The sequence below is a fragment of the Mus caroli genome, chromosome 9 (assembly GCF_900094665.2).
Source record: "Mus caroli chromosome 9, CAROLI_EIJ_v1.1, whole genome shotgun sequence".
NCBI lineage: Eukaryota > Metazoa > Chordata > Mammalia > Rodentia > Muridae > Mus > Mus caroli.
Genome location: NC_034578.1, coordinates 50,421,649 through 50,444,831, shown reverse-complemented (window position 1 = coordinate 50,444,831; position 23,183 = coordinate 50,421,649). Strand labels below are relative to the sequence as shown.

General features: G+C 41.1%; 1 protein-coding gene and 1 non-coding gene across 2 annotated transcripts in view; one reads left to right on the top strand and one right to left on the bottom strand.

The window, feature by feature from the left end:
- The first annotated feature begins 898 nt into the window (after positions 1-898).
- Positions 899-23,183, top strand: part of Cul5 (cullin 5) — a 45,995-nt gene continuing 23,710 nt past the window's right edge. The window contains exons 1-7 of the mRNA XM_021171863.2: positions 899-1,393; positions 9,728-9,837; positions 13,066-13,165; positions 16,201-16,377; positions 18,341-18,482; positions 19,989-20,134; positions 20,217-20,297. Of these exons, the coding sequence (XP_021027522.1) occupies positions 1,145-1,393; positions 9,728-9,837; positions 13,066-13,165; positions 16,201-16,377; positions 18,341-18,482; positions 19,989-20,134; positions 20,217-20,297 (1,005 nt within the window). The 5' untranslated portion in view covers positions 899-1,144. The remainder of the gene's footprint in view (positions 1,394-9,727; positions 9,838-13,065; positions 13,166-16,200; positions 16,378-18,340; positions 18,483-19,988; positions 20,135-20,216; positions 20,298-23,183) is intronic.
- On the bottom strand, positions 22,237-22,365 carry LOC115032013. The gene has a single exon (XR_003837662.1). It is a non-coding gene; the product is annotated as a small nucleolar RNA SNORA61 (small nucleolar RNA).

Below are 23,183 nucleotides of genomic sequence, written 5' to 3'. Positions count from 1 at the left end.
GCCCTGGCTGTCCTGGCACTCACTTTGTAGACCAGGCTGGCCTCGAACTCAGAAATCTGCCTGCCTCTGCCTCCCAAGTGCTGGGATTAAAGATGTGCGCCACCACGCCCGGCTGCCATGGAGGGATGTTGAGAAACTTTTGTATTTTTGGTTTTTTTTTTTGACCTAGCTGTTCTGAAACTTGCTCTGTAGACCAGGCTGTCCCCAATCTTACGGAGATCCTCCTTCCTCTGCTTTGAGTACTGGGACTAAAATTGTTGGGCAGTGAGAGATGAGTTTCAAAGAAACAAATTTGATACCAGGTGGTGGTTTCCCACACCTTTAATCCCAACACTTGGGAGGCAGAGGCACCTCCCTCCACTCTCTGAGTTCAAGACCAGCTTGGTCTACAGATGGAGTTTCAGTACAGCCAGGGCTACATAGAGAAACTCCGTCAAACACCAAACCAACCAACAAAGCAAGCAACTAAACCCCCAAAGGGTAGGATTATGAATTTGCATAATGCATTAAATAACAGCTAACCTGAGAGATCCCTGTATAAATTACATTCTCTTCCCTTGATCAGAGATTCGTGATCGGAAGCGATGCAATTTGGAGAAAATACTATAGGGTGCTTTAGGATATATCTTAAGGAACCCAAGATTAACAATCACTTCTTGAACAAGCCGGGTTTTTTTTTTTTTTTATCGGAATAACAGTACGTTTGTGCATAATTTACTGGGCGCCTTCTCCCTGTCAGCCTTTCCTGAGGACAGCAGTAAGAAACCTTCCAGACTAATCTAATCCCGAGCTCTGAATAGCCATCCCGATCTGGGGCGAGCGCGTGAGGGCTGCGCCGGCTCCAGCCAGCAGAGGGCGCGCTCCCACCCTCTGCGCGGGCCTCGGGACCCAGTGGCTTGCTGTCGCCTGGGTTGCTCCCGAGCACGCCCCCGCCCGCCGCGTCACGTGACGCCGCCACGGAACCTGAGGTGCGGGCCCTAAGCCGAGCTAAAGTCGTTGCCGGCGGCCGAGGCGGGTGCAAGCCCAGCGGCAGAAGTGAAGGCGAGCTGGGGAGGCCCGGGGAAGTGGCTACTACCTCTTCCCGGTCAGGTCGGCTCCCGGTCCCTTCCCACCATTCGCCGCTCGCGTCTCCTCAAGCGTTTGCATGCGCTCTCTCGCGTGGGCAGGCCGGGGTGACCATGTAGCTGGAAAGCCCGAGGAAGCACGGGTGCCCGGGACGAGCTCGGCGCTGACGGCACGCCGCTCCGGCGTCCCCCGCATCCCCCGCCGCGGCCTGCGGGGTCCTGCTGGGAACCCCGGCCTCTCGAGGAGGCCTGGCCCCGAGCGCCGCCAAGTCTCGCCGCGTCTCGCGAGAGTCCAAGTTGAGAACATGGCGACGTCTAATCTGTTAAAGGTAAGCCCCCCGGCTGCAGCCCGGCTTCTGCCCGGCCACCGACGCGCTCGGCTCCCGGGGAAGGACCGGGCTCCGTGTGAGCGGCAAGATGTGTGTGAGGAGAGCAGCGGTTCGGGGTTGTCCACCGGAACGAGCCGGGGTGGCTGTTGCCCTAGCACCCCGACGCCGGGCCCTGGCCTCGGGGTCCAGAGGACCTGGTGGGTTCCTCCCGCCGGCTGACCGACTCGCAGCGATGCTTTCAAGGGACCAACCCCCGGCTGGGAGCGAGAGCAGTGTCGCTGGGCCGTACCAACCCCTCATTGTGACTCTTGGGGCCCGTCCCTTCTGAATGGAGTGTCAAAGACATAAATAGGGAAAAAAATTCCAGCAAAATGCTGCCTAGCAGGTTTCAATGGCTGGTCCCCCCCATACTTCCCCAACCCCATTCCTTAATTCCTGTTCGCACTCTGCAGGTCAGACAGCAGTCAGTGCCTGCCTGCCACTTCACCCCTTTCCTCCCTTCTCTGAATGTCACACCTTCCCACCAGTTCTCTCACGCCTGACCGTCTATTTCCACCTTTTCCCTGTCCCTTGAGGAACTGTCTCCCAATCCCGACCTCCCTTATAGGACATCGATGGCACCCGATCAAGTGCTGCCGTCCATCCTTTTAGGGTGTAGAAAAGTTTTCATTTAAAGAAAGCATTGAAAAGTTGTAAATGCCAGGAGAGTCCCGGGGCGAGCAGGTTATGTAGAATCATTTAAAAAAAAAAAAATGAGGATTGAGGAAGACACGAGGCGAGTTTGTGTTTTTTAGTAAGAATTCTGACCTGAAATTACTAACTGAAATATGGGACTAGTGATTACCCGAGGGGACATAAATACTATGTTCTCAGGCTGTGTGAATGAATGAATGAATGAATGAATAATAATAATAATAATAATAATAATAGAAAAGGCTACCTCTCCCCTAAAAAAGGGTCTCATTGGCCCCGTCTTGCCTGAACTTGCTGTGTAACCTAGCTGGCCTTGAATTCACAGAAATCCTTTGTCTACACTGAGACTGAGGGGAATGAAAAGGCCTACCTGACCCAGCTAGGAGTAAAGATAACTAGGATGATTTTTAAAGCTCTGAGTTCCAATATGGTAGCACAGACCTTTAGTCCCAACATTCTTTTTTTTTTTTAAGATTTATTTAAGTATATGAGTACACTATAGCTGTACAGATGGTTCTGAGCCATCATGTGGTTGTTGGGATTTGAACTCAGGACCTCTGCTCACCCCAGCCCCACTTGCTCTGGCCCAAAGCTTTATTTATTGTTATATGTAAGTACACTGCAGCTGTCTTCAGACACACCAGAAGAGGGCCTCAGGTCCTATTACAGATAATTGTGAGCCACCATGTGGTTGCTGGGATTTGAACTCAGGACCCAGGAAGAGCAGTCAGTGCTCTTAACCACTGAGCCATCTCACCAGCCCTAGTCCCAACATTTTTGAAGCTGAGGGAGGCTGATCTCTGAATCTAGGCCAGTCAGGGCTGTCATTAGAGCCTGACTCAAAGCAAGAAAGAAAAAGAAGTACTGTAACTTCATGACAATATATTGGAAAAACCAGTAACTGACTGAGCCAGATATATGAATTTTCAAAAAGATCTTTGTAGCTTTGCCTGATCTTGGTACTCACTGTGTAGACCAGGCTGCTCTTGAACTTAAGAGAGGTTTGTATAGTGCTGGGATTCAGGGTGTTCCCCACAAGGCCTGGCTAATAGTCTGATTTTAGATAGCTAGTACTGTTGTAATATGAAGGACATAATAAACAGACATTTGATTCTGTTATCTACATTGTCAAACATTTACCTATTTTAGTTGTTGGCACTTTTGGGGAGAGGATTCCAAATACTCATATTTTGAAAAGTACTAATCATAAAATGGGGAGACTGAAGTTTGTCTTTGGAATATGTGAGGACCAGCCAGGGTCTGTCTGTGATTTAATTTAGGGGATTTTAAATTCAGGGCTGTTACTACCTTGAGTAGCTATAGAGCTTACTGGGGAGTGGCCAAATTAGCATATTTTTTGTTGGATTAGTATATTGGCTTATTTGAGAAATGCCTTGGACTTCCACAAGTAGATTTTACCAAAGAGAAAATTAGCCTGTCCATCGGTCAGAAAGGGGAGATGTAGGCCAGACAAGAATCGTTTGAGTCAGTACCAGATCTACCAGCTGTACCTGACACATGCTCAGTAACGAGCCCTAGTCCCTTCAGGCGGGAAATTCCAGTTTGCTGTGACTTGCAGAAAGGTGGTGTTTTTGTTTTGTCTCATTTGTTTGGGGTTAGGTTGTTTTGTTTTTATAGTTGACAGAATTCAGAGAAATAACTACTAGTACATTTGAGAAAATAAGATTAGAAACTTTATGAAATTTCTAAGAATCTGATGCAATAAGATCTGCTTTTATATTGGCATTTTATTTTATTTGGGATCATGTTTTCTGGTGAGATCAAGTGAACTGTCAATTGGATTTTGGCAATTTTTTTGAGTCTGTAGTGCATATTTGACATACAGTTTGCACCTGGTTGAATCTTCTGACTCCTTTTCATATGGGACCTATCCCTGTTTTCCTTACACAGTCTAGCTGTAGAGCATTTCATCACAGCCCCATTTCATCTCCTACTTTGGATTACTTGATACTTAATTCTGCCTGTTCTTTTTCTTTTGTAGTTGTCATCTGAGCCCAGAGTGCTCATTCTCTTCAGTTTCAGTTGATTCTTCTACTCCAAACAGCAATTGTTCAAATGTTTTCACTCCTCTTAGTTCCTAACACTAACCAGCAGTGTCCACATTCATTTATTTCCCTTGACCACTACCATGGGTTTTTCTGATTTCCCCATATTACCACAGCTCTTTTTCAGGTTGCCCTCCACCTGTTTTGTTGAGCCTGCAGTGTCCTCCTGGACTTGGTGGTGTGTCTCCCTCTTGCTGCTCTTTTCTTTTCCCCTGGGTAACTATAAGAAGGCCTTGTATCTCTTGTATAAGCCTGTAAGACTTTGCCCGTGGGCCCTTTGTAGCCCTCTTTTCCCTTAATTGGCCCATTCAGTTACCTTGAAGCTGTCAGATGTTAAGAGCCTGAACAGTAGGGATATCCTGATTGCCAAACCAGATTAGATTCTTCTTGATAAGCTTCATCCTTTTGTCAGGTATTACATCTCATTCTCTGTTGTTTCTCTCTTTTTTTATGTGATTTTTTTTTCTCCTTGTTTTTACTGTCTTCCACAATCACTTGTTTTTCACTAACATACAAATTATTTCTCTGGATTCAATCTTTAGCTTTCTGTCTTTGTATTTTGTTGTTCTGGTGCAGTTACAACACCTCTTTCATAATTTTATCTCTTAGTGCTAATCTGATCTCTAGACCAAATTAGGTTTCTGACCTTATCACTTTCTTGCTTAGCTATGGTCCATCCTGCCAATCATTTTAAACCATCTCAGTTGGATCTTTCAACAAGAAACTGAAAAGGAACTGAAATGGGATGCCCAGCTTTCTCTCAGTGAAAACTTTCATCATTTGGACAGAATATAAAAGTACAAACAAGCAAGTCTAAGTGTCTAGTATTTATTCATTCTTAAAGTATTTTATTAGATACCAACATGTAACGGTACCCTAAGGAATTCAAAGACAGACATAATAATGCCCATGCTCTATGGAAATTTGCCATATTGAAGAAGATTGTACTGATGGTTTTCTCTTAAGGCAGGAGAAGTTTCAGAAATGTTACTGTGTGCTATTTGTGCCTTACATATTGAAATATTTTTGATGGGATGATGAAAGAAAACTAGGAAGAGAGCATTGGAGGGAATTTTGAAGAGTGGATGCTGTGTGTTTGCATATGCATATGTTTGGATGTGGAAGGCAGAGTCAACCCAGGAGCTGTCCACCTTGTTTTTTGACTGGCTCTCTCTCACTTGCTTAGAATTTTCCAGTTACCCTAGATTGGCTGGGAGGGAGTCTTGGGGATACACATGCCACTCTTTCACTAGCACTGGGCTTACACAGAAAGGCCACCATACTCAGTGGTTTGGTTTGGCGGTTTGTTTGTTTGTTTGTTTGAGACAGGGTTTCTCTGTGAAACAGAGCTCTGGCTGTCTTGGACTGGCTTTGTAGACAGGGTTGGCCTCAAAGATCCTTCTCCTTCTGCCTCCCAGTGCCCAGTCTTTTTTTTTTTTTTTTTTTAAATAAGAATTCTCGGGGCTGGAGAGATGACCCAGTGGTTAAGAGCACTGTCTGCTCTTTCAGAGGTCCTGAGTTCAATTCCCAGTAACCACATGGTGGCTTACAACCATTTGTAATGATATCTGATGCCCTCTTCTGGTGTGTCTGAAGACATCGACAGTGTGCTCACATACATAAAATAAATAAATCTTTAAAAGGGGGGGGGGTCTGGATGATTAAATTCATGTCTTCTCATTTTTGTAGAGCAAGTACATACCAACTGAGCCATCATGCAATACTCTGTAGCATCTTGAATTTTGATTGTAAGACTTGCATTGCTTAACTTTATAATTGCCAAAAGTGCCTGTATAGAATGATTTAGTTGAAATGAAAAGGAGAAGGGAGTGTGATAGCATGCACTGGGTGAGGGTGGGGCGGAGGCGATAGGTGGATCTCTGGGTTTGATGCCAGCTAGGTCATCTGAGATTTATAGTGAAACCTTGTCTCAAAAAGAGGGATAGTAGTTGGGGAGATAACTCAGCAGTTAAGAGCACTGGTTGTTCTTGCAGATGATGTGGGTTCAGCTCCCAGCACCCACCTTGTGTCTTATATGTAACTGCCTGTAAAAGAGAACCAATGCTTTCTTCTGCCCTCTGCAGGCAACTACACATGCACTTAAGTACACACAGACGGACACACATAAATACAATATTTTTTTTAGAAGGAGAAGTGAAGTTACAGGACAATATTAGCAGTAGAAAAAGTAATCGGAAGCCAGGCATAAGGTTAGCACGTAATGTATACTTTGGGATCATAAATCTGGCCAAGCTCATTAGCTAGCTCCACGAGGAGAACAAAATTAATCTTTCAATTTACCTAAGTTTTTCTGTTTAGACAGGGCCTAACTCTGTAGCTTTTATTGTCCCGGAATTTGCTTTGTAGATCAGACTGGCCTGGAACTCAGATTCAGACAGGGCTTCTGCCTCCTACGTGCTAGAACTTAAAGGAATATGCCATTGTGCCTGGCTCACTTAAATTCTGCAGTTGAAGGGAAAAGGGCTCAGCTAATTCTGGTGTTTATCTCTCAGTGTCTTTATAATATTACTAGGTGATAGCAGTAGGCCCTTGGGGCAAGGCCTTGGGGTAACCTTTGTAAGTGACTAGAAGAAACATCACTTCCTGTTAGTCTTATATGACGCCATAGACCCTTTTACATTTTTACATGAATTTATCATTTGATTAAGCCTGCTGATCCTGAATTCTAGTGGGTTCAGTAGGTCTATGGTAGGTTTAATGTTTTAGGTAAAATTATTACCCCAGAAGATTTGATGTAGGTTGTCAGAGAATATGTTGAAAAATGGTTTCTGAAGTATATAATTTAGAAGGTTTGCTGATTTCATGCAGTATCTGAACATCAGGTTAAGAACTTGTGGTAGCAGTGGTGGCACACGCCTTTAATCCAAGCACTGGGAAGCAGAGGTGGTGGCACACGCCTTTAATCCCAGCACTGGGAAGCAGAGGCAGGCAGATCTCTTGTGAGTTTCAAGGCCAGACTGGTCTACAGAGCAAATTCCAGGACAGCTAGCTCTACTAAAATAAAAATCAACAAATAGAACAAAAAGAATCCTACAATAAATAATTAGACTAAGCAGTATCCTTAAAAACATTTGTGTGGTCTGGCAAGTCAGACCAGCTACTCACGCTCTTGCTGCCAGGCCTGAGAACTTGAGTTCAGTCCTCTGCGACTCTCATGGTAGAAGAGAACCTACATTCAGAAATTGTCCTCTGACCTCCAAATGCACCCGCATAGGAAGATGTAAAGTAAATAGGTAGAACTTTAAAAAGTAAATTATATAAAAACAAATCATAAGTTTCATAAAATAGTCCTACTTTACTAGAAAATGAATGGGAGGGGGAGGAGTCAAAAAAGAAAAGAAATGAATGAAATTTATTGGCCAGAACAAGTTGTATAAATACATTTAGCCTGAATAAGAGCTAAGCTCTTGACTGGTACAAATGAGGTTGTTCCCTCTTTCTGTCTAGTACCTGACTAATTTGTTTTTTCCTCCTAATAAGATAAATAAATAAATAAAAAGCTGGGCGTGGTGGCGCATGCCTTTAATCCCAGCACTCGGGAGGCAGAGGCAGGCGTATTTCTGACTTTGAGGCCAGCCTGGTCTACACAGTGAGTTCCAGGACAGCCAGGGCTACACAGAGAAACCCTGTCTTGGAAAAAAAAAAAAAAAAAAGATGATATTCATAGGACAAAATGGTTAGGATGAACTAGTATTTTGATATACTTATTTGATAATGCTCATTTAAATCTTTGTATATGTTTCCTTTGTGTCTCAGGCTGCTCTCAAATTTGATGTCAAGATTTTATTAGCATTGTAAGATGAAATATTTTCTTTTGGCATTGATTTCAACCAACTGTGGATCAAAGTACTTTTTTAAAGTACTTAAAAAAATTTAGACTTTTACACGTATACAGATATTTTCCTTGTCACTTGGTAATTATTTATATAACATGATATATTAAGAATTAGAAGTAAGCTGGGTGGTGATGACCCATACCTTTAAACCCAGCCCTTGGGGAGGCAGAGGTAAATGGATCTCTGAGTTTGAGGCCATCCTGGTCTACAGAACGAGTTCAGGACAGCCAGAGATATATAGAGAAACCCTGTCTTGGTAAAAACAAAACAAAACAGCAGGATTAAAGGTGAGTGGCACCACTGCCTGGTGGGCTTTTGTGGGTTTATAATGTTTTATTTTGTTTCTTTGAACTGGGTCTTTGTAGCTATAGCTTGCCCTAGAACTCACTATGTGGATCAGGCTGGCCTTGAACTCACAGACATTCATCTGTTTCCAAGTTCAGCCACCACACCCAGCCTCCCTCCCTCCCATTTTTAAAAAAACATCCATGGACGTAAATATTTTACATGCATGTATGTGCAATATGTGCATGATTGGTGTCCCTGAAGTCTGCAGCAGGAGTCAGATCCCTTCGAAGTGGAGTTGCAGAGAGTTGTGAGTTAGCGCCGATGCTAGGGTCTTTGCAAGAGTAGCGAGCGCTCTTAAATGTCGCGCTCTCGGCGGCTGACAGCTTTACAGTATGAAGAGTTGAGTACAGCTACAGAATTAGAGGATTAAGTCTCTGTAAGATACCCATTCATTTTCAACACCAGGAAGACTCAGGCTTTACTGCAAGCTGGCATAATTACTGTTATTTGTTATGTAGCTGCAACATTCAGTTCAAGATCAGCTTAAGAGAGAGAAGTATAGGACGGAGTCTAGGAGGTCCCAAGTGTAGCTTCTGTTATCCTTCCTGTGGTCAGTGTATGACAATATACACAGATTATGCCTAAGGAAGCTAATCTAACTTTCTTCCTGTCCAATAAGTGTGGAATTTCTTCACAAAGACGAGAATGTTTATGTCCATGAGTACTTTGAACTCTACATTGACACAAAGCCCTTCTTTAAATTACATTGTTAATCTTTTAAATTGGCCAGCCCCACTTTTGAGACCATGTTGACCCTGCCAGTCCCCTACCAAAACTACCATTTGTTAGCTTGATCCTTACACAGGACCTAAGGTTAGTTTTAGGTACACATTCCAGTTGACCTGGGATTATCTGCCGGAAGGAACCAAGAGGGAAGGCCACACTCTATAACAAATTCTTCCCTGTACATTCCACTGTATTCTTAGTATTGCTGTCTCTTTCTTCCCCCTTCTCCTAGGATTGACCCCAGGGACTCACGCACAGCCTATAATTCTAACCTATAACTTCAGCCCTGATTTGTGTTTATAGTTATCTTTGATTCCCTGCTATAAGATTAACCCTATAAGAACTCTGTTTTGGAAAGGTATTAATTTTGATCTCTTTATTTTTCTGGGCTTTTTTTTGTTTTGTTTTTTTTCGAGACAGGGTTTCTCTGTATAACCCTGGCTGTCCTGGAACTCACTTTGTCTGGCATCGAACTCAGAAATCCACCTGCCTCTGCCTCCCGAATGCTGGGATTAAAGGCCTGCGCCACTACAGGTGGTCTCGGGCTATCTTTTAAGAGATAGATATTTTTAGATAAAAGTATGTGAAACTTTTGTATTTAATTGATTTAAAATAAGCCATATTTTATCTCTTTTATTTTTAAGAATAAAGGTTCTCTCCAGTTTGAAGACAAGTGGGATTTCATGCGTCCAATTGTTTTGAAGCTTTTACGCCAGGAATCTGTAACAAAACAGCAGTGGTTTGATCTATTTTCGTAAGTAATCCAGTAATTCTGTTTGCTAACAGAGTGGGTTTTGGTGGCTTTCCATACTGGATGGACACTGAGTTTAAATGATAGGAAAACCTGTGTATTGTTACTAGTTGTGTTGGAGATTCCCAAGACAGAGTCTAGGGTCCTTGACTTGCTAGGTGACCTTATAAGCCTGAAAATACAGCGAAAAGACATATGTGTTGAAATCCGGAAGATTTAAAGGGGAGATTAAGCACAGATTCCCAAAAGTCCTTTTCCAGGGGATTCACCTGGGACATTACATTCTTTTTCTTAGATTTGTTTATCTCATTTTATGTGTATGAGTATTTTGCTTGCATATATGTCTATGTAATATATGTGTTCTTGGTACTGGTGGAGGACCGAAGAAAGTGTTGGAACTCCCACTTCCATGGAAATGGAGTTAGTGAGCCACCATGTGGGTGCTAGGAAATGACCTCGGGTCCTCTGCAAAAATAACAAGTGCTCTTAACTGCTGAGACATCTCTCCAGCCTTGGGACATTTAATTTCTTCAGCAGGAAGATTGAAAACATGTGATATGTTATCAAGAGTTAATGAAAGTGGCTATATAGTCATTCAAATTCTGGATTCCTAGGAAGAGTAAGTATAAATTCAGTAAAAATCAGGATGTTTGTGTTATCAGTTTAGATACACTGAACTAGTATTATCATTTCAGGAAGGTTTTATGTAGATGTGGGAACCTGGCAGTTCTCAGATTCCAGTCTAAGGCTAACCTTACAAACAGATTTTTTTAAGGAATTGAATCTCAGGTCTGCTTTGTTACTGCTTAGCCCTTGGCCAAATGTCTAGAGAACAGTTATTGTTAGAAGTCCCTAGGAGGCAGTGTAGCAAGTTTTAACAACCCTATTAATCACAAAGTTCACCTTAGAAGCCAAATGAAATGGTTTTCTCCTTCAGTTTCTATGTGAACTGTTAATTTAATATGTATGAGTGTTTTGCCTGCATATGTACAAGTACACAGTGTGCATGCCGGGTGTCTTTAGAAACCAGAGGAGTATGCCAGATTCCTTGAACAGTTGTCAACCTCCATGTGGCTGATGGGAACTGAATCCCAGACCTGGGAGAGTAACAAACAAGTCTTCCTAATCCCTGAGCCATTTCTATAGAATCCCCACCCCCACATCCTTGGTTTTTTTGTTTGTTTGTTTGTTTGTTTTAAAGATATATATTTCATGTATTTGAGTACACTGTAGCTGTCTTCAGACTCACCAGAAGAGGGCATCAGATCTCATTACAGTTGGTTGTGAGCCACCATGTGGGTACTGGGAATCGAACTCAGGACCTCTGGAGGAGCAGTCAGGGCTTTTAACCGCTGAGCCATCTCTCTAGCTCTTCCCCCAACTCCCTCACATCCTTTTTGAAAAACTAACTTTTGGTCTAGTGATAGAATACTAGCTTAAAATGGACAAGACCTGGTTTAATCCCAGTACTGGGTTGGGAAGGTAGGAACAGGAACTTAGCTAAGGCCTGAAACATTAATTTAGGCACAGAGCCTAAAGCTTCCAGGGCTATAGTCTATAGTGTCTAAAGTCAGGACATTCTATACACGCCTATTTAATTCCAGAGGCCACATTTTTGTTAGCAAGCAAAACCAAATAAGTTGGTTAGTGAAGGTGAATGATTCCAGCAGTGTTGGGAAGCTCTCCCTTGTTGGACTTCCCAGTTCAGTCAGCTCATTCAGCTCAGACCTTGGTATCAGGTGGCTGTTCTGTGTTAGTCTCAGTCTCGCTTACCTGTCACACCACTGAGGTGAGCAAAATTTGCAAGTTTTCTTGATGGCAAGTGCAGAAAGAAGTGGGAGTTGTCTCAGCTGTTTCATCGGCAGTGCAGTAGGTGTGATTGCATCTGGACGGAAACCACTCACAGCAGTTTAGAAAATCAACTGACCATTTTCACTGAAGAAGAGAAAGCTTTGAGCAGTAGTTCTGAAAAAGCACAGCTTAATGACCATTACCTTTACCTGAACTCGCGTCTTCCCAGGTTCTGCTTCGCAGTTTTTTTCATTTATTCAGAGCTATGAGAACAAAAGTATTCATTTAAATAGAAATACAGCATTATAATGTAACTAGAAAGACATGGAGTGTTTATTATGAGTTGGTCAGGTTGAAATCCACAAATTTTACAACTTCTAAGAATAGGTTTAAATTGCAATGGAAAAAGATTCTAAGTTACATGATATATTAAATATTAGAAGATACTCAAACCTTACACGGTCGGCCAATTACCAAGTAGTATAGCTGGGAAAAATTACAACCAAAGTATAGTCAGGGGCTAGGAGAAGATTCAGTAGATACAGTTCTTGCAATGCAAGCGTGAGTACCTGAATTTGATCCCCAGAAATGGTGTGTGTGTATTAATTAATGCATGTGCATGCATAATAAGCCCATGTGTATGTGTATGCAGAGGCCAAAGACTGACAAGGTAGACGGGAAGAAGCAAAGTCTTTTACTTACTAAACCTGGAACTCACCCATTCAACTACATCGGCTTACTGTGCATCCCCACCCCCACCCCACCCCCCCTGCCCGCGTTGGGACTGCAGGCATGCACAACACTCCTGGATAACAAAAAAATTATAGCAATTAACTTTGGGGATAGAGATTAGGAGACAGGGGCATACTTTTGTCATGATTTTGGTGTTTTGTTTGTTGTATTGTTTTTCAACACAAGGTTTTTCTGTGTAGCCCTGGCTGTCTGGGAACTCCTTCTGTAGACCAGGCTTACCTGGAACTCAGAGACCCACCTGCTTCTGCTTCTTGAGTGCTGAGATTAAAGGCTTGTGCAGCCACCACCTGGTTTGTAATACATTTCTATATGACACCAAGAGAATTAAGAAAGCAGCTGGGAGGGAGGTGATGCTGCACATCTTTAATTGCCAGCTCTGGGAAGGCAGGGAGGTGGTTTTCTGTGAACTTGAGACCAGCCTGGTTTACAAGTTCTATGACTGCAGGGGCTGTACAGAGAAACCCTGTCTAAACAAACAACAAAAAAGCAAAAACAAAAAAGAACAACAATGACAATGGAAATAATAGTATTAGAAAGTTACCTGTTTGAGTACCTTACAAAGAGTGCTTACTTCTTACAAAGAGTGGTCCATGGAAACTGTACTAACTGTACATAGAACTTAAGATGAATGTTTGTCTGTGTGCCTATTTCACTACTGATCTTTATCCTTCTGATTTATTTTTACAGGGATGTACATGCTGTCTGTCTCTGGGATGATAAAGGCTCATCAAAAATTCATCAGGCTTTAAAAGAAGATATTCTTGAGTTTATTAAGCAAGCACAGGCTGTAAGTTCTACATTTTCCCATGTTTAATTTACATTCTTTTTCTTTTTAGTGCAGGATGCCAATTACAGAACCTTAGACTCTTGACTAATAAATGAGCATGGACTGGATCAGTGAGCCACAGCTTCACATCCTTAGATTGCTTTGTATGTTTGGGTTGGTTGGTTTTTGAGACAGGTCTAACTGTAGCTCTGGCTGTCCTGGAACTCACTATGGAGACTAGACTGGCTTCAAACTCAAAGAACTGCCTACCTCTGCCTTCTCAGTGCAAGGATTAAAGGCATGTGCGACCATACCTAGCCCCTTGGGTTGCTTTTAAAAACTATATATCTGGTGCTAGAAAGCTGCTCTGGGTTAAGAACATATACTGCTTTTGCAGAGGACAGGAGTTTGGTGCCTAGCACCCATATCAAACACTCCTAAGCTGCTTGTAACTTTGACTCCAGGGGTCCAATGTTTCTAACATGGACACCTTCACTCAAATCAGATAATACAAAACTACACGTAATTAAAAATGAAATAAATATTGAAATTGCATATCTAGCTGGGGAGATGGTTGACTTAATAAAGTAATGGCTTGCAATCACAAGGGTAGGAGTTTGATTCTCAGAACTCAAGTTTAGAAAAAGCCAAGTGTGACCAGTGAGATGGCTTAGTGGTACTTGCCATCAATCCTGACATAACTTGAGTTTAATATCTGAGACCCACATGGTGGACCTACAAGGTAAAAGTTGTCCTCTTGCTTCTATATGTATGCTGTGGAGTTATACCCATCCTGCACATAAGTAAATGAATATAGTATGTGGAGAAAGAGGAACACTCCTCCATTGCTGGTGATATTGCAAGCTGGTACAACCACTCTGGAAATCAGTTTGGTAGTTCCTCAGAAAACTGGACATAGTACTACCTGAGGACCCAGCTATACCACTCCTGGGCATATACCCAGAAGATGCTCCAACATGTAATAAGGACACATGTTCCACTATGTTCATAGCAGCCTTATTTATAATAGCCAGAAGCTGGAAAGAACCCAGATGTCCTTCAACAGAGGAATGGATACAGAAAATGTGGTTGTACCAGCTTGCAATATCATAATTCATAATTGTATGGTTTAGTAATGTGGGCTTGCCTCAGCTAATTTCACCCAAGCTCATAAATGCATTGGTAGTTGGGTCTGCAAGGTTAGGTAGTCCAAGTGAGCACAATGAAGTACCTATTACTCAATGCTATTCTTCTTCAAACAAGTGATCTCACGTTCTCAGGGAAGACATCTAAAAGGTGTTTGTGGGGCCTACAAGATTTCTTCAGGTCTAGGTTTGTAAATGCCACATTGCAGTGGCAACATGGTGTCTGGGTAAAGCTGATCACAAGATCAGCTCCGTGTGAGCAGTGGGAAAATAGAGGACCATTTTTTTTAAAAAGTGAAGTCTATTGATTACCATGTTTAAGCTCTAGGTAATGACTTCAGCACCAATTCCATCCCTGCAAAGAGAAATAATTTACATGTCATAAAATTTACTGTTAACTGGATGTTGTAGGGCATACTTTTAATCCCAGTACTCAGGAGGCAGAGGCAGGCTGATATCTGTGTTGGAAGCTAACCTGCACCACATAGTGAGTTCCAGGCCAGCCCAGGGATACATAGTGAGACCCTGCCTCAAAAAAGGAGTGAAGATGACAGACAAAAACTTAGAAACAAAATACTTCCCTTAAGTGTATGCTGCAGAGAGGTTTAAGTTTATAGCCTCAGCCACTAATTGTACAGTATTTTCACCACCCTCTGAAGAAACAGTACTGTTAACAGACAGACACTCCTGTTACTTCTCAAACCCTGTTCACCACCTCTCTTTCTTTCTCTTTTCTCTCTTTCTTCTTTCCCCTTCCACTTGCCCTGCTGTTCCCAATAAACCTCTTTCACATGGAAAAACAAAACAAAACCCTGTTACACATGAATTTTTTTTTCAATTTTTTTTTTTTTTTTTTTTTTGGTTTTTCGAGACAGGGTTTCTCTGTGTAGCCCTGGCTGTCCTGGNACTCACTTTGTAGACCAGGNTGGCCTCGAACTCAGAAATCTGCCTGCCTCTGCCTCCTGAGTGCTGGAATTAAAGGCATGCGCCACCACTCCCGGCTTTTTTTTCAATTTTAAGATTAATTTATTTTATATATATGAGTACACTGTAGCTGTCTTCAGATACACAGAAGAGGACATTAGATCCCATTACAGATGGTTGTGAGCCACTATATGGTTGTTGGGAATTGAACTCAGGACCTCTGGAAGAGCAGTCAGTGCTCTTACCCACTGAGCCATTGCTCCAGCCCTGCTTTTTATGCCTCTGAGTGTGTCTGCTCTTGGATTTCATAAACTGATTGATCTTTTATGATCAGTCTTTACTTGGGATAATGTTTTAAAGCTCAGCTGTGTGTTCTTCCCTCTGCAGGAGTACTGCTGGGTTGAGTTGTGTATCACCTCCTGTTTATCCTTCATCAGATAATGGACCTTAACACTCTTATTGTTGTTGTTACTTTGTTTTGTTTTGTAAGTTTATCCTGTAACCCTGACTGTGCTGGAACTTGCTTTGTAAAACAGTCTGGCCTCTAACTCAGAAATCCTTCCTCTCCTACCAACAGCTGGGATTAAGGGCATTCTCCAACAGGCCTGGTTTCCATTTCCTACCTGTTGACTGTTTTGGATAATGTGGCTCTGAACATTTATATACAGGATGTTTATTAGGACATGTGTTTAGTTTTTTTTTTTTTTTTTTTTTGGTTTTTCGAGACAGGGTTTCTCTGTGTAGCCCTGGCTGTCCTGGAACTCACTTTGTAGACCAGGCTGGCCTCGGACTCAGAAATCCGCCTGCCTCTGCCTCCCGAGTGCTGGGATTAAAGGTGTGCGCCACCACGCCCGGCTTTAGTTTTTCTTAAACATAATACTTTGTATAATAAATCATGTTTTTAAATTATTGTTTGGCTGCATTCTGTTATTATTTTTTTCAAAGCATTTTAAGTTCATTTCAAGTAGATACAATTTTGTTTTTCAGCGTGTACTGAGCCATCAAGATGACACAGCTTTGCTAAAGGCATATATTGTTGAATGGCGGAAATTCTTCACACAGTGTGATATTTTACCAAAACCTTTTTGTCAACTAGAGGTGACTCTATTGGGTAAACAAAGCAGCAATAAAAAATCAAATATGGAAGACAGTATTGTTCGAAAGGTATGTGTCTCACCCTGTTGTTTCCTGATGTTACCTAATGCCCTAAATGTCATTTATTTATTTATTTATGTTTGTTTATTCATTTATTTATTATGAGTACACTGTTGCTATCTTGAGACACTCCACATCAGATCCCATTACAGATGGTTGTGAGCCACTATGTGGTTGCTGGGAATTGAACTCAGGACCTCTGAAAGAGCAGTTGGTGCTCTTAACCACTGAGCCATCTCTCCAGCCCCCCTAAATGGCTTTAGGAAGAAGGTGTTCATTGATTTATGTCTGCAGACACTTTATGGCTGTTAGATTTTTTTTTTTTTTTGCACTCAAATTTTTGCTTCAGCTTTCCTTATCTTTGTATGTCCTCTTAAACTGTAAGTCTGTTTTCAAACATAACCTCCTCTTTTTTTTCTTCTTTTTAGCTTTTCCTTCCGTATCTTTTTGTTTTATTTCTTTGTACTTTATCTTTTTATGAATTATTCATTTTCTCTTTGAAAAATCATTTCTTCTAATTTTCCATTTAATTATGCTAACCAACTGTTATCTTTATAGTTACTTTATGCTAGTTTAAGCTTGGTATATACTGTTTTTATTTCTTTATAGTGCATGTTTTCTAATTAAAAAACTGTGCCCGGTACCTACTTGTGCTTTAATCCTGTGTGTCACAGGGTTTCTTTCCACTCTAAGATAGTTTTTTAAATTTGTCTACCTACTTACCAGTTACCTTCCTACTAGTGAGACATGAGTGAAACATACACGCTTCTGTGTGTGAGCACTTGCATGCTTCTGTGTGAGCACATACACGCTTCAGAAGCTTTACCACTGAGCTGCAGCTTCAGCCTTAACAAAAGGTGACAAATAAAAACTGCCATTTGAATTTCAAAAACTGTCTGCTGTGATGGCTAGGTTAACAGACCAGCACCAGAATTGTGTGGTCTGGGTGTTACCACCCTATCCTACTCTTACATTGTGCTTTATGTTAAGATACTATAAAATTATGTATAGATGGTTTTTCAGTGCTAGAATTTGCTGCAAACTGAAACATTTCTTTTTAAAGGCAAAAAACCTTTGAAGATGCTGTTTAATGTGTAGCCCATAACCTGACCCTCTTTTGCTTTATTTTGTTGTTATTCCTTTCATTTTTACCATTTTTAAAATTTGCTGCGAGCCTTACTGGTTTACATGAGCATTGTCTCTGGGATCAGGCTTGTTGGGTTCAGATGTGGGCATGTTAGTGCTGCCTGCTGGGCCCCAGCTCTCACCATAGGAAGAGAAGTAGTCCCTACTTTGGGACTGTTATTGGCATTGCGTTAAATGCCATTAAATCTGTGGAAAAAACACAGTGCAGTCCAGGGCATGTGTGTGGTGAGAGTTACAGAATTGTTAACCGTTGTCACCACTCTCCCTGTTACTGATAACTGTGGAACAACCTGACTTGCAGCATCAATGTTTGTTTATTTCTATAATTTTGATAACCCGATAGTAGGAAGATATATACATTTTTATTAAGACCATTAGCATGCATGTGAGTATTCTAAACACAGTTTTCCATATATTACCATATTTAATTTTTATAACAAACACTTGATATTTGGCTATTAGTGTTTTGCACATGAGAAAAGAAATAAATAGCAGAGCTAGGAACCAAATTCTTTTCGGAAGAATTAGTTTTTTGTTTTTTGGATTTTTGAGACAGAGTCTCTATCTTGTTTTGCTGTCCTGGAGCTCACTGTGTAGACCAAGCTAGCCTGAAACTCAGAGAGATCCCCCTGCCTCTGCCTCTGAGTGCTCAGATAAAGGTGGTGTGTGTCCTCATGTTGGTCCTAGTTCTTTACTATTGGTCTAAAGGACCCAATACTGAAGATCTGGTAATAGGATTTCCTTTTCTCCCATTTGTCCTGAGCCCTGAGTATGGTACTTGAGATGTTAATCACTGAAAATGACGCTGTATTTTCTTCTTTCCCAGCTCATGCTTGATACGTGGAATGAGTCAATTTTTTCAAATATAAAGAACAGACTCCAGGATAGTGCAATGAAGCTGGTGCATGCTGAGAGATTAGGGGAAGCTTTTGATTCCCAGCTGGTCATAGGAGTGCGAGAGTCCTACGGTATGTTCCCAACTTTTATGATCACATTTCCATCCTGGAAATCTTAGGATATTATAGTTTGGTCAGACTCCCATGTACTTTCTGTTCCAAATACTTTCTAATTTTAAAATCATACAAATGATATTGACTCTGTGTCTGAGAAACCTGCTAAATTAAAATGTATTTTTCATATTTCCTCTTTATTAACTCCTTGGGTTAACAACTTTCTGGTGTCCTAAATTAGAGAACTGTAAATTGCAACCTACAGCTCATAAAAGGTAACTTTGTTTTATCTAGATATTCTCAGAAGTTAGGTTTCTGTGCATGTTCTCTGCCTTTTCTGCTTCTAACAATGATGCTTGGTTCTATTTTCTCAAATACCTTGTCTCTTCTGACTTAGAGAATGAATGCTTCCTCACCTTCAAATTACCCTCATGCCCCGTCCCTTCCTACTTTTCACACTTGGTTAAGTCCTCACATTCAATGACTCCTAGTAATTGTGCCTCCTTAGTGTAATCGTTTACATAAGGGTCTTTCTTACTGATGCTTCATTTTACTGAATTAGTGTACCTAACAAAATAATCTTCAGTAAATATATTTGTTGAAGTAATGAACTTCAAATCATTTTTTAAATGTTTTTTCCTTTTTTTTTTTTAGATTTATTTATTTTAGATATATGAATACACTATAGCTGTCTTCAGAGATACCAGAATTGGGCATTGGATCCCATTACAAATGGTTGTGAGCCACCATTGCTGGGAATTGAACTCAGGAGCTCTGGAAGAACAGTTAGTGTTCTTAACTGCTGAGCTATCTCTCCAGCCCTATTTTGGTTGTTTAATAAGTCTTTAGATTTTCTTTACTTTATCATTGAAATTGTTTTTATTTCATCTGCTACTTGTCTAGACCTCTTTAAATTCTACACCTAGACTTTTGAAATGATCCTCTTACAGTACTGGAAATGTAACCTTGGGCCTCACATGTGTTCTGTCTAAGCTCTGCTAATAAACTGTTTCCTCAGTCCCCCTTTACATGCGTGTGCCATGCTGTATGTGTGTGAAGGTCAGAGAACAACATTCAGTTCTTTCCATGACGTATGACTCAGGGGCTGAATTCAAGCTATTAGGCATGACAGCAAGCACCTTTGCCTGTCACCATCACACCAGCCTGCTGCTTAGTGGTATCTCAGAGCGGAGTCTCCCCACAACTGTTCTTCACTTCCATTCTTGTAGGCAGCTTAATCAGTATAATTGAGCTTTTGGGCTTCTGGGTATTGATTTTCTTATCTTGACTATGCAAACTCTTGTTTATTCCTGCAGATTCAGATAAAGTAATCAGTTCAGAAGACTCTCTTCTTTTAAAAAGTAGAATATTCCACATTACTATAATATTTGTTAGTTTACTGCTTTGTGCTATGATCTTTGGAACTTTTTTAGAGTCACATAACCATACCTCAGTATGTTATTCATGGGTCATTCTTAAAAATACTCAAAAATGATAAAAGTCACTTTATTTTCTGTTTTTCAGTTAATCTTTGCTCCAACCCCGAGGACAAGCTTCAGATCTATAGGGATAATTTTGAGAAGGCATACTTGGACTCAACAGAGAGGTTTTATAGAACACAGGCACCCTCATATTTACAGCAAAATGGTGTGCAGAATTACATGAAATATGTAAGTCAGAATTCAGTGCATTTCGTAATTTTGACTAGTCTGCTGATAGTCTTAAAATGATTGTTATTTTGCTTCTGGACAGGCAGATGCTAAATTAAAAGAAGAAGAAAAAAGAGCACTCCGATACTTAGAAACACGACGAGAGTGTAACTCTGTGGAAGCAGTAAGTAATGTGACTGTACTTTCTGGGACTGTGAAGTCATAGCACAGGGACGACAATACACCAGTGACACCACGTCTTTGTTGTATGTATGTATGTATGTATGTATGCATGCACTGTTCCTGACTTGCATCCTTGGAGATGAGGTGGTCTTAGATATCTGGAACTGGTAGTTGTTTTTTGTTTTTTTGTTTTTGTTTGTTTTGAGACAGGATTTTTCCATCTGTCCTGGAACTCACCCTGTAGACTAGGCTGGCCTTGAACTCAGAAATCAGCCTGCCTCTGCCTCCCAAGTGCTGGGATTAAAGGTGTGCGCCACCACAGCCGGGCTGAAACTGGTAGTTGTACATCAACATGTACATGTTGGAAATTGAATCTGAATTCTCTGGAAGAGCAGACTGTGCTCATAACTGCTGAGTCATCTCTCCAGCCTACCACACTGCTCTTTGTTATGCCTTTAACTAGTATTGGTAACTGGTTATAATTCTCATCCCAGGTGAGAAAAGTAATCTGCAAAGGTATCCTAGTCTGTATTCTAGTCTTTACTGCATGCAATGTACAGTATTTCAGCTTTGGTCATCCTCCTTAAATATGTTTTGTTTATATCAAAAACACATGTTCTATACATAGCTAAAAACAAATCAGTGGGATTACTCATGACCTTTTTTTTGAGTTCTTTTGTCTTGATTGATAGTCATGATAACTTACTCTTTGTTCAGATATAACACTGAGTAGAGTCTTTGAACATGGTTTTTCTTGAAGAGGCCTACTTGTTCATTATTCATAGTATATTTGGATTTTAGTCATTAAAGTAATTTTGTTTTGTTTTGTTTTTCAAGACACGGTTTCTCTATATAGTTCTTGCTGTCCTGGAACTCACTTTGTAGACCAGGCTGGCCTCGAACTCAGAAATCCACCTGCCTCTGCCTCCCAAGTGCTGGAATTAAAGGTGTGCGCCACCAAGCCTGGCTCAAAGTAATTTTGATGCAGGCAAAGAAAAGGTGAAAAGTTGAGGCTAATTTAGTGGTTGTTTATAGAAAATTTTATAGAAATTTGTAGCCAGGCCCTGACTTACTCAGAAGTCAGGGCCATTTTTTGTTTGTTTTATTTTTAAGATTTATTTATTTATTTAATGTATATGAGTACACTGTAGATGTTTACAGACACACCAGAGGAGGGCATTGGTTCTTGCTACGGATGGTTGTGAGCCACCATGTGGTTGCTGGGATTTGAACTCAGGACCTTTGGAAGAGCAGTCAGTGCTCTTAACTACTGAGCCATCTCTCTAGCCCCCAACAGGGCCGTTTATTAAACGAGTATGCCATGATCAGAATTACTTACTCTTTGTGGCCTGGGGAAGTGACTACGTGGGTACTGTGCTTGGTATGCAACTGAATTATGCTGTTATGGAGCAACTGAGTATAAAACATTATAAAAATGTTGAGGGACTTTGACAGTAGTGCTAACCCAGAATCCTGGGCCAGCAGTAGAATGGTGCTCACCATCAAGCCTACTACAGAATTAAGTTCAGGCTTCTGGACCCATACGGTAGAGAGAACTGATACCTATAAATTGTCCTGACCTCTACATATGTGCTGTCCCCTCCCCAAATAAAATTATAATTTCCAAAATTTAAATAGAATTTAGGTAACTTTTAGTTTAACTCTTATTTTACAGCTGAGGCAAAATAATTATTTACAAGTTTATATAACTAATAATAACCAAAGCTGTTTTGTTACCTTCATTAAATTTCAGTGGAGTAGAATTAATTGTGCAATTAATTGATCCCACTAAAAGAAAAGCTATCCTACCATTTAGCTTTCACTTTCACTGTCAGTATGTTTTTTTTTGTTTTTTGTTTTTTTTTTTTGGGGGGGGTTGCAATACTACTGCCCAAAGGCATTTTTAATTCTCAAGTTATTCCATTTTACAAAGAGCCCAGAGATGTTTGGATCTGGCCTGATGATCTACAGCAGACTACATTGCTGTTAGGCCAACTTCAATGTGTTCTTCCTCCTTTACAACCACTAAGACCAGCGTTGAGATCCGATGGGAAAGGGAACTGGAGGGTGTGTTCCTTCTTTTTTAAATGCTAGCTGTGCCCATGGCAGCCTTACCTTTGAAGGGTGTAGCTGAGGGTAAAACATCAAGCACATTGATAACCTGTTCCGCTTTGCAGATCCCTGGGGATGGATTGCTCATCTCAGGGAAACAAACACAGGAGGAGCTGATGGCATTTGACAAAAAGGTTTCTTGTTTCTCTGTGGAAGCTAGCAGATGGAGACAGAAGGGGAACCTGAGATGAGAGAGGTGGTCGAACATCCATCCATACAAGATGCTTTCACATAGCAAGTATATATCTAGGCTCAACTATGTATATAGTATTTTAATAAATGGTATAGAAGAAATATTAAAAAAAAGGTTTAAATGGTTTCTTCTCAAGAAATGGACTTTTTTGGTACAGGATGAGACTCATTTGAAGCAAGAAAAGAAAATGATTTTCTAAGTGATTTTTTTTTTTTAATAGATAGGGTCTGTACCATAATCTTAGGGGTAAAAGAACTTTCAAGAGTTTCATTGTTTTCATTATGTGTATTTTAAGTTTATATGTATAGGAGCACATGTGCTATAGCATGCATCTGGAGCTCAGAAGGATAGCTTGCCAGGATTGGTTCTCTCTACCATATAGGTTCCAAGGATCAAAACTCAATCACCAGGCTCCATAACACTCCCAAAGTCACACACACACACACACACACACATTTTATTCGTTTCTTTTTGTCTAGTGGTGCTGACGATCAAAACCATAACCCTCATGCAAACACTCTGCTACTGAGCCAGACCCTGGCCATCAGATTTATTAATCAAGAAATAGTGGACTGGAGGGGA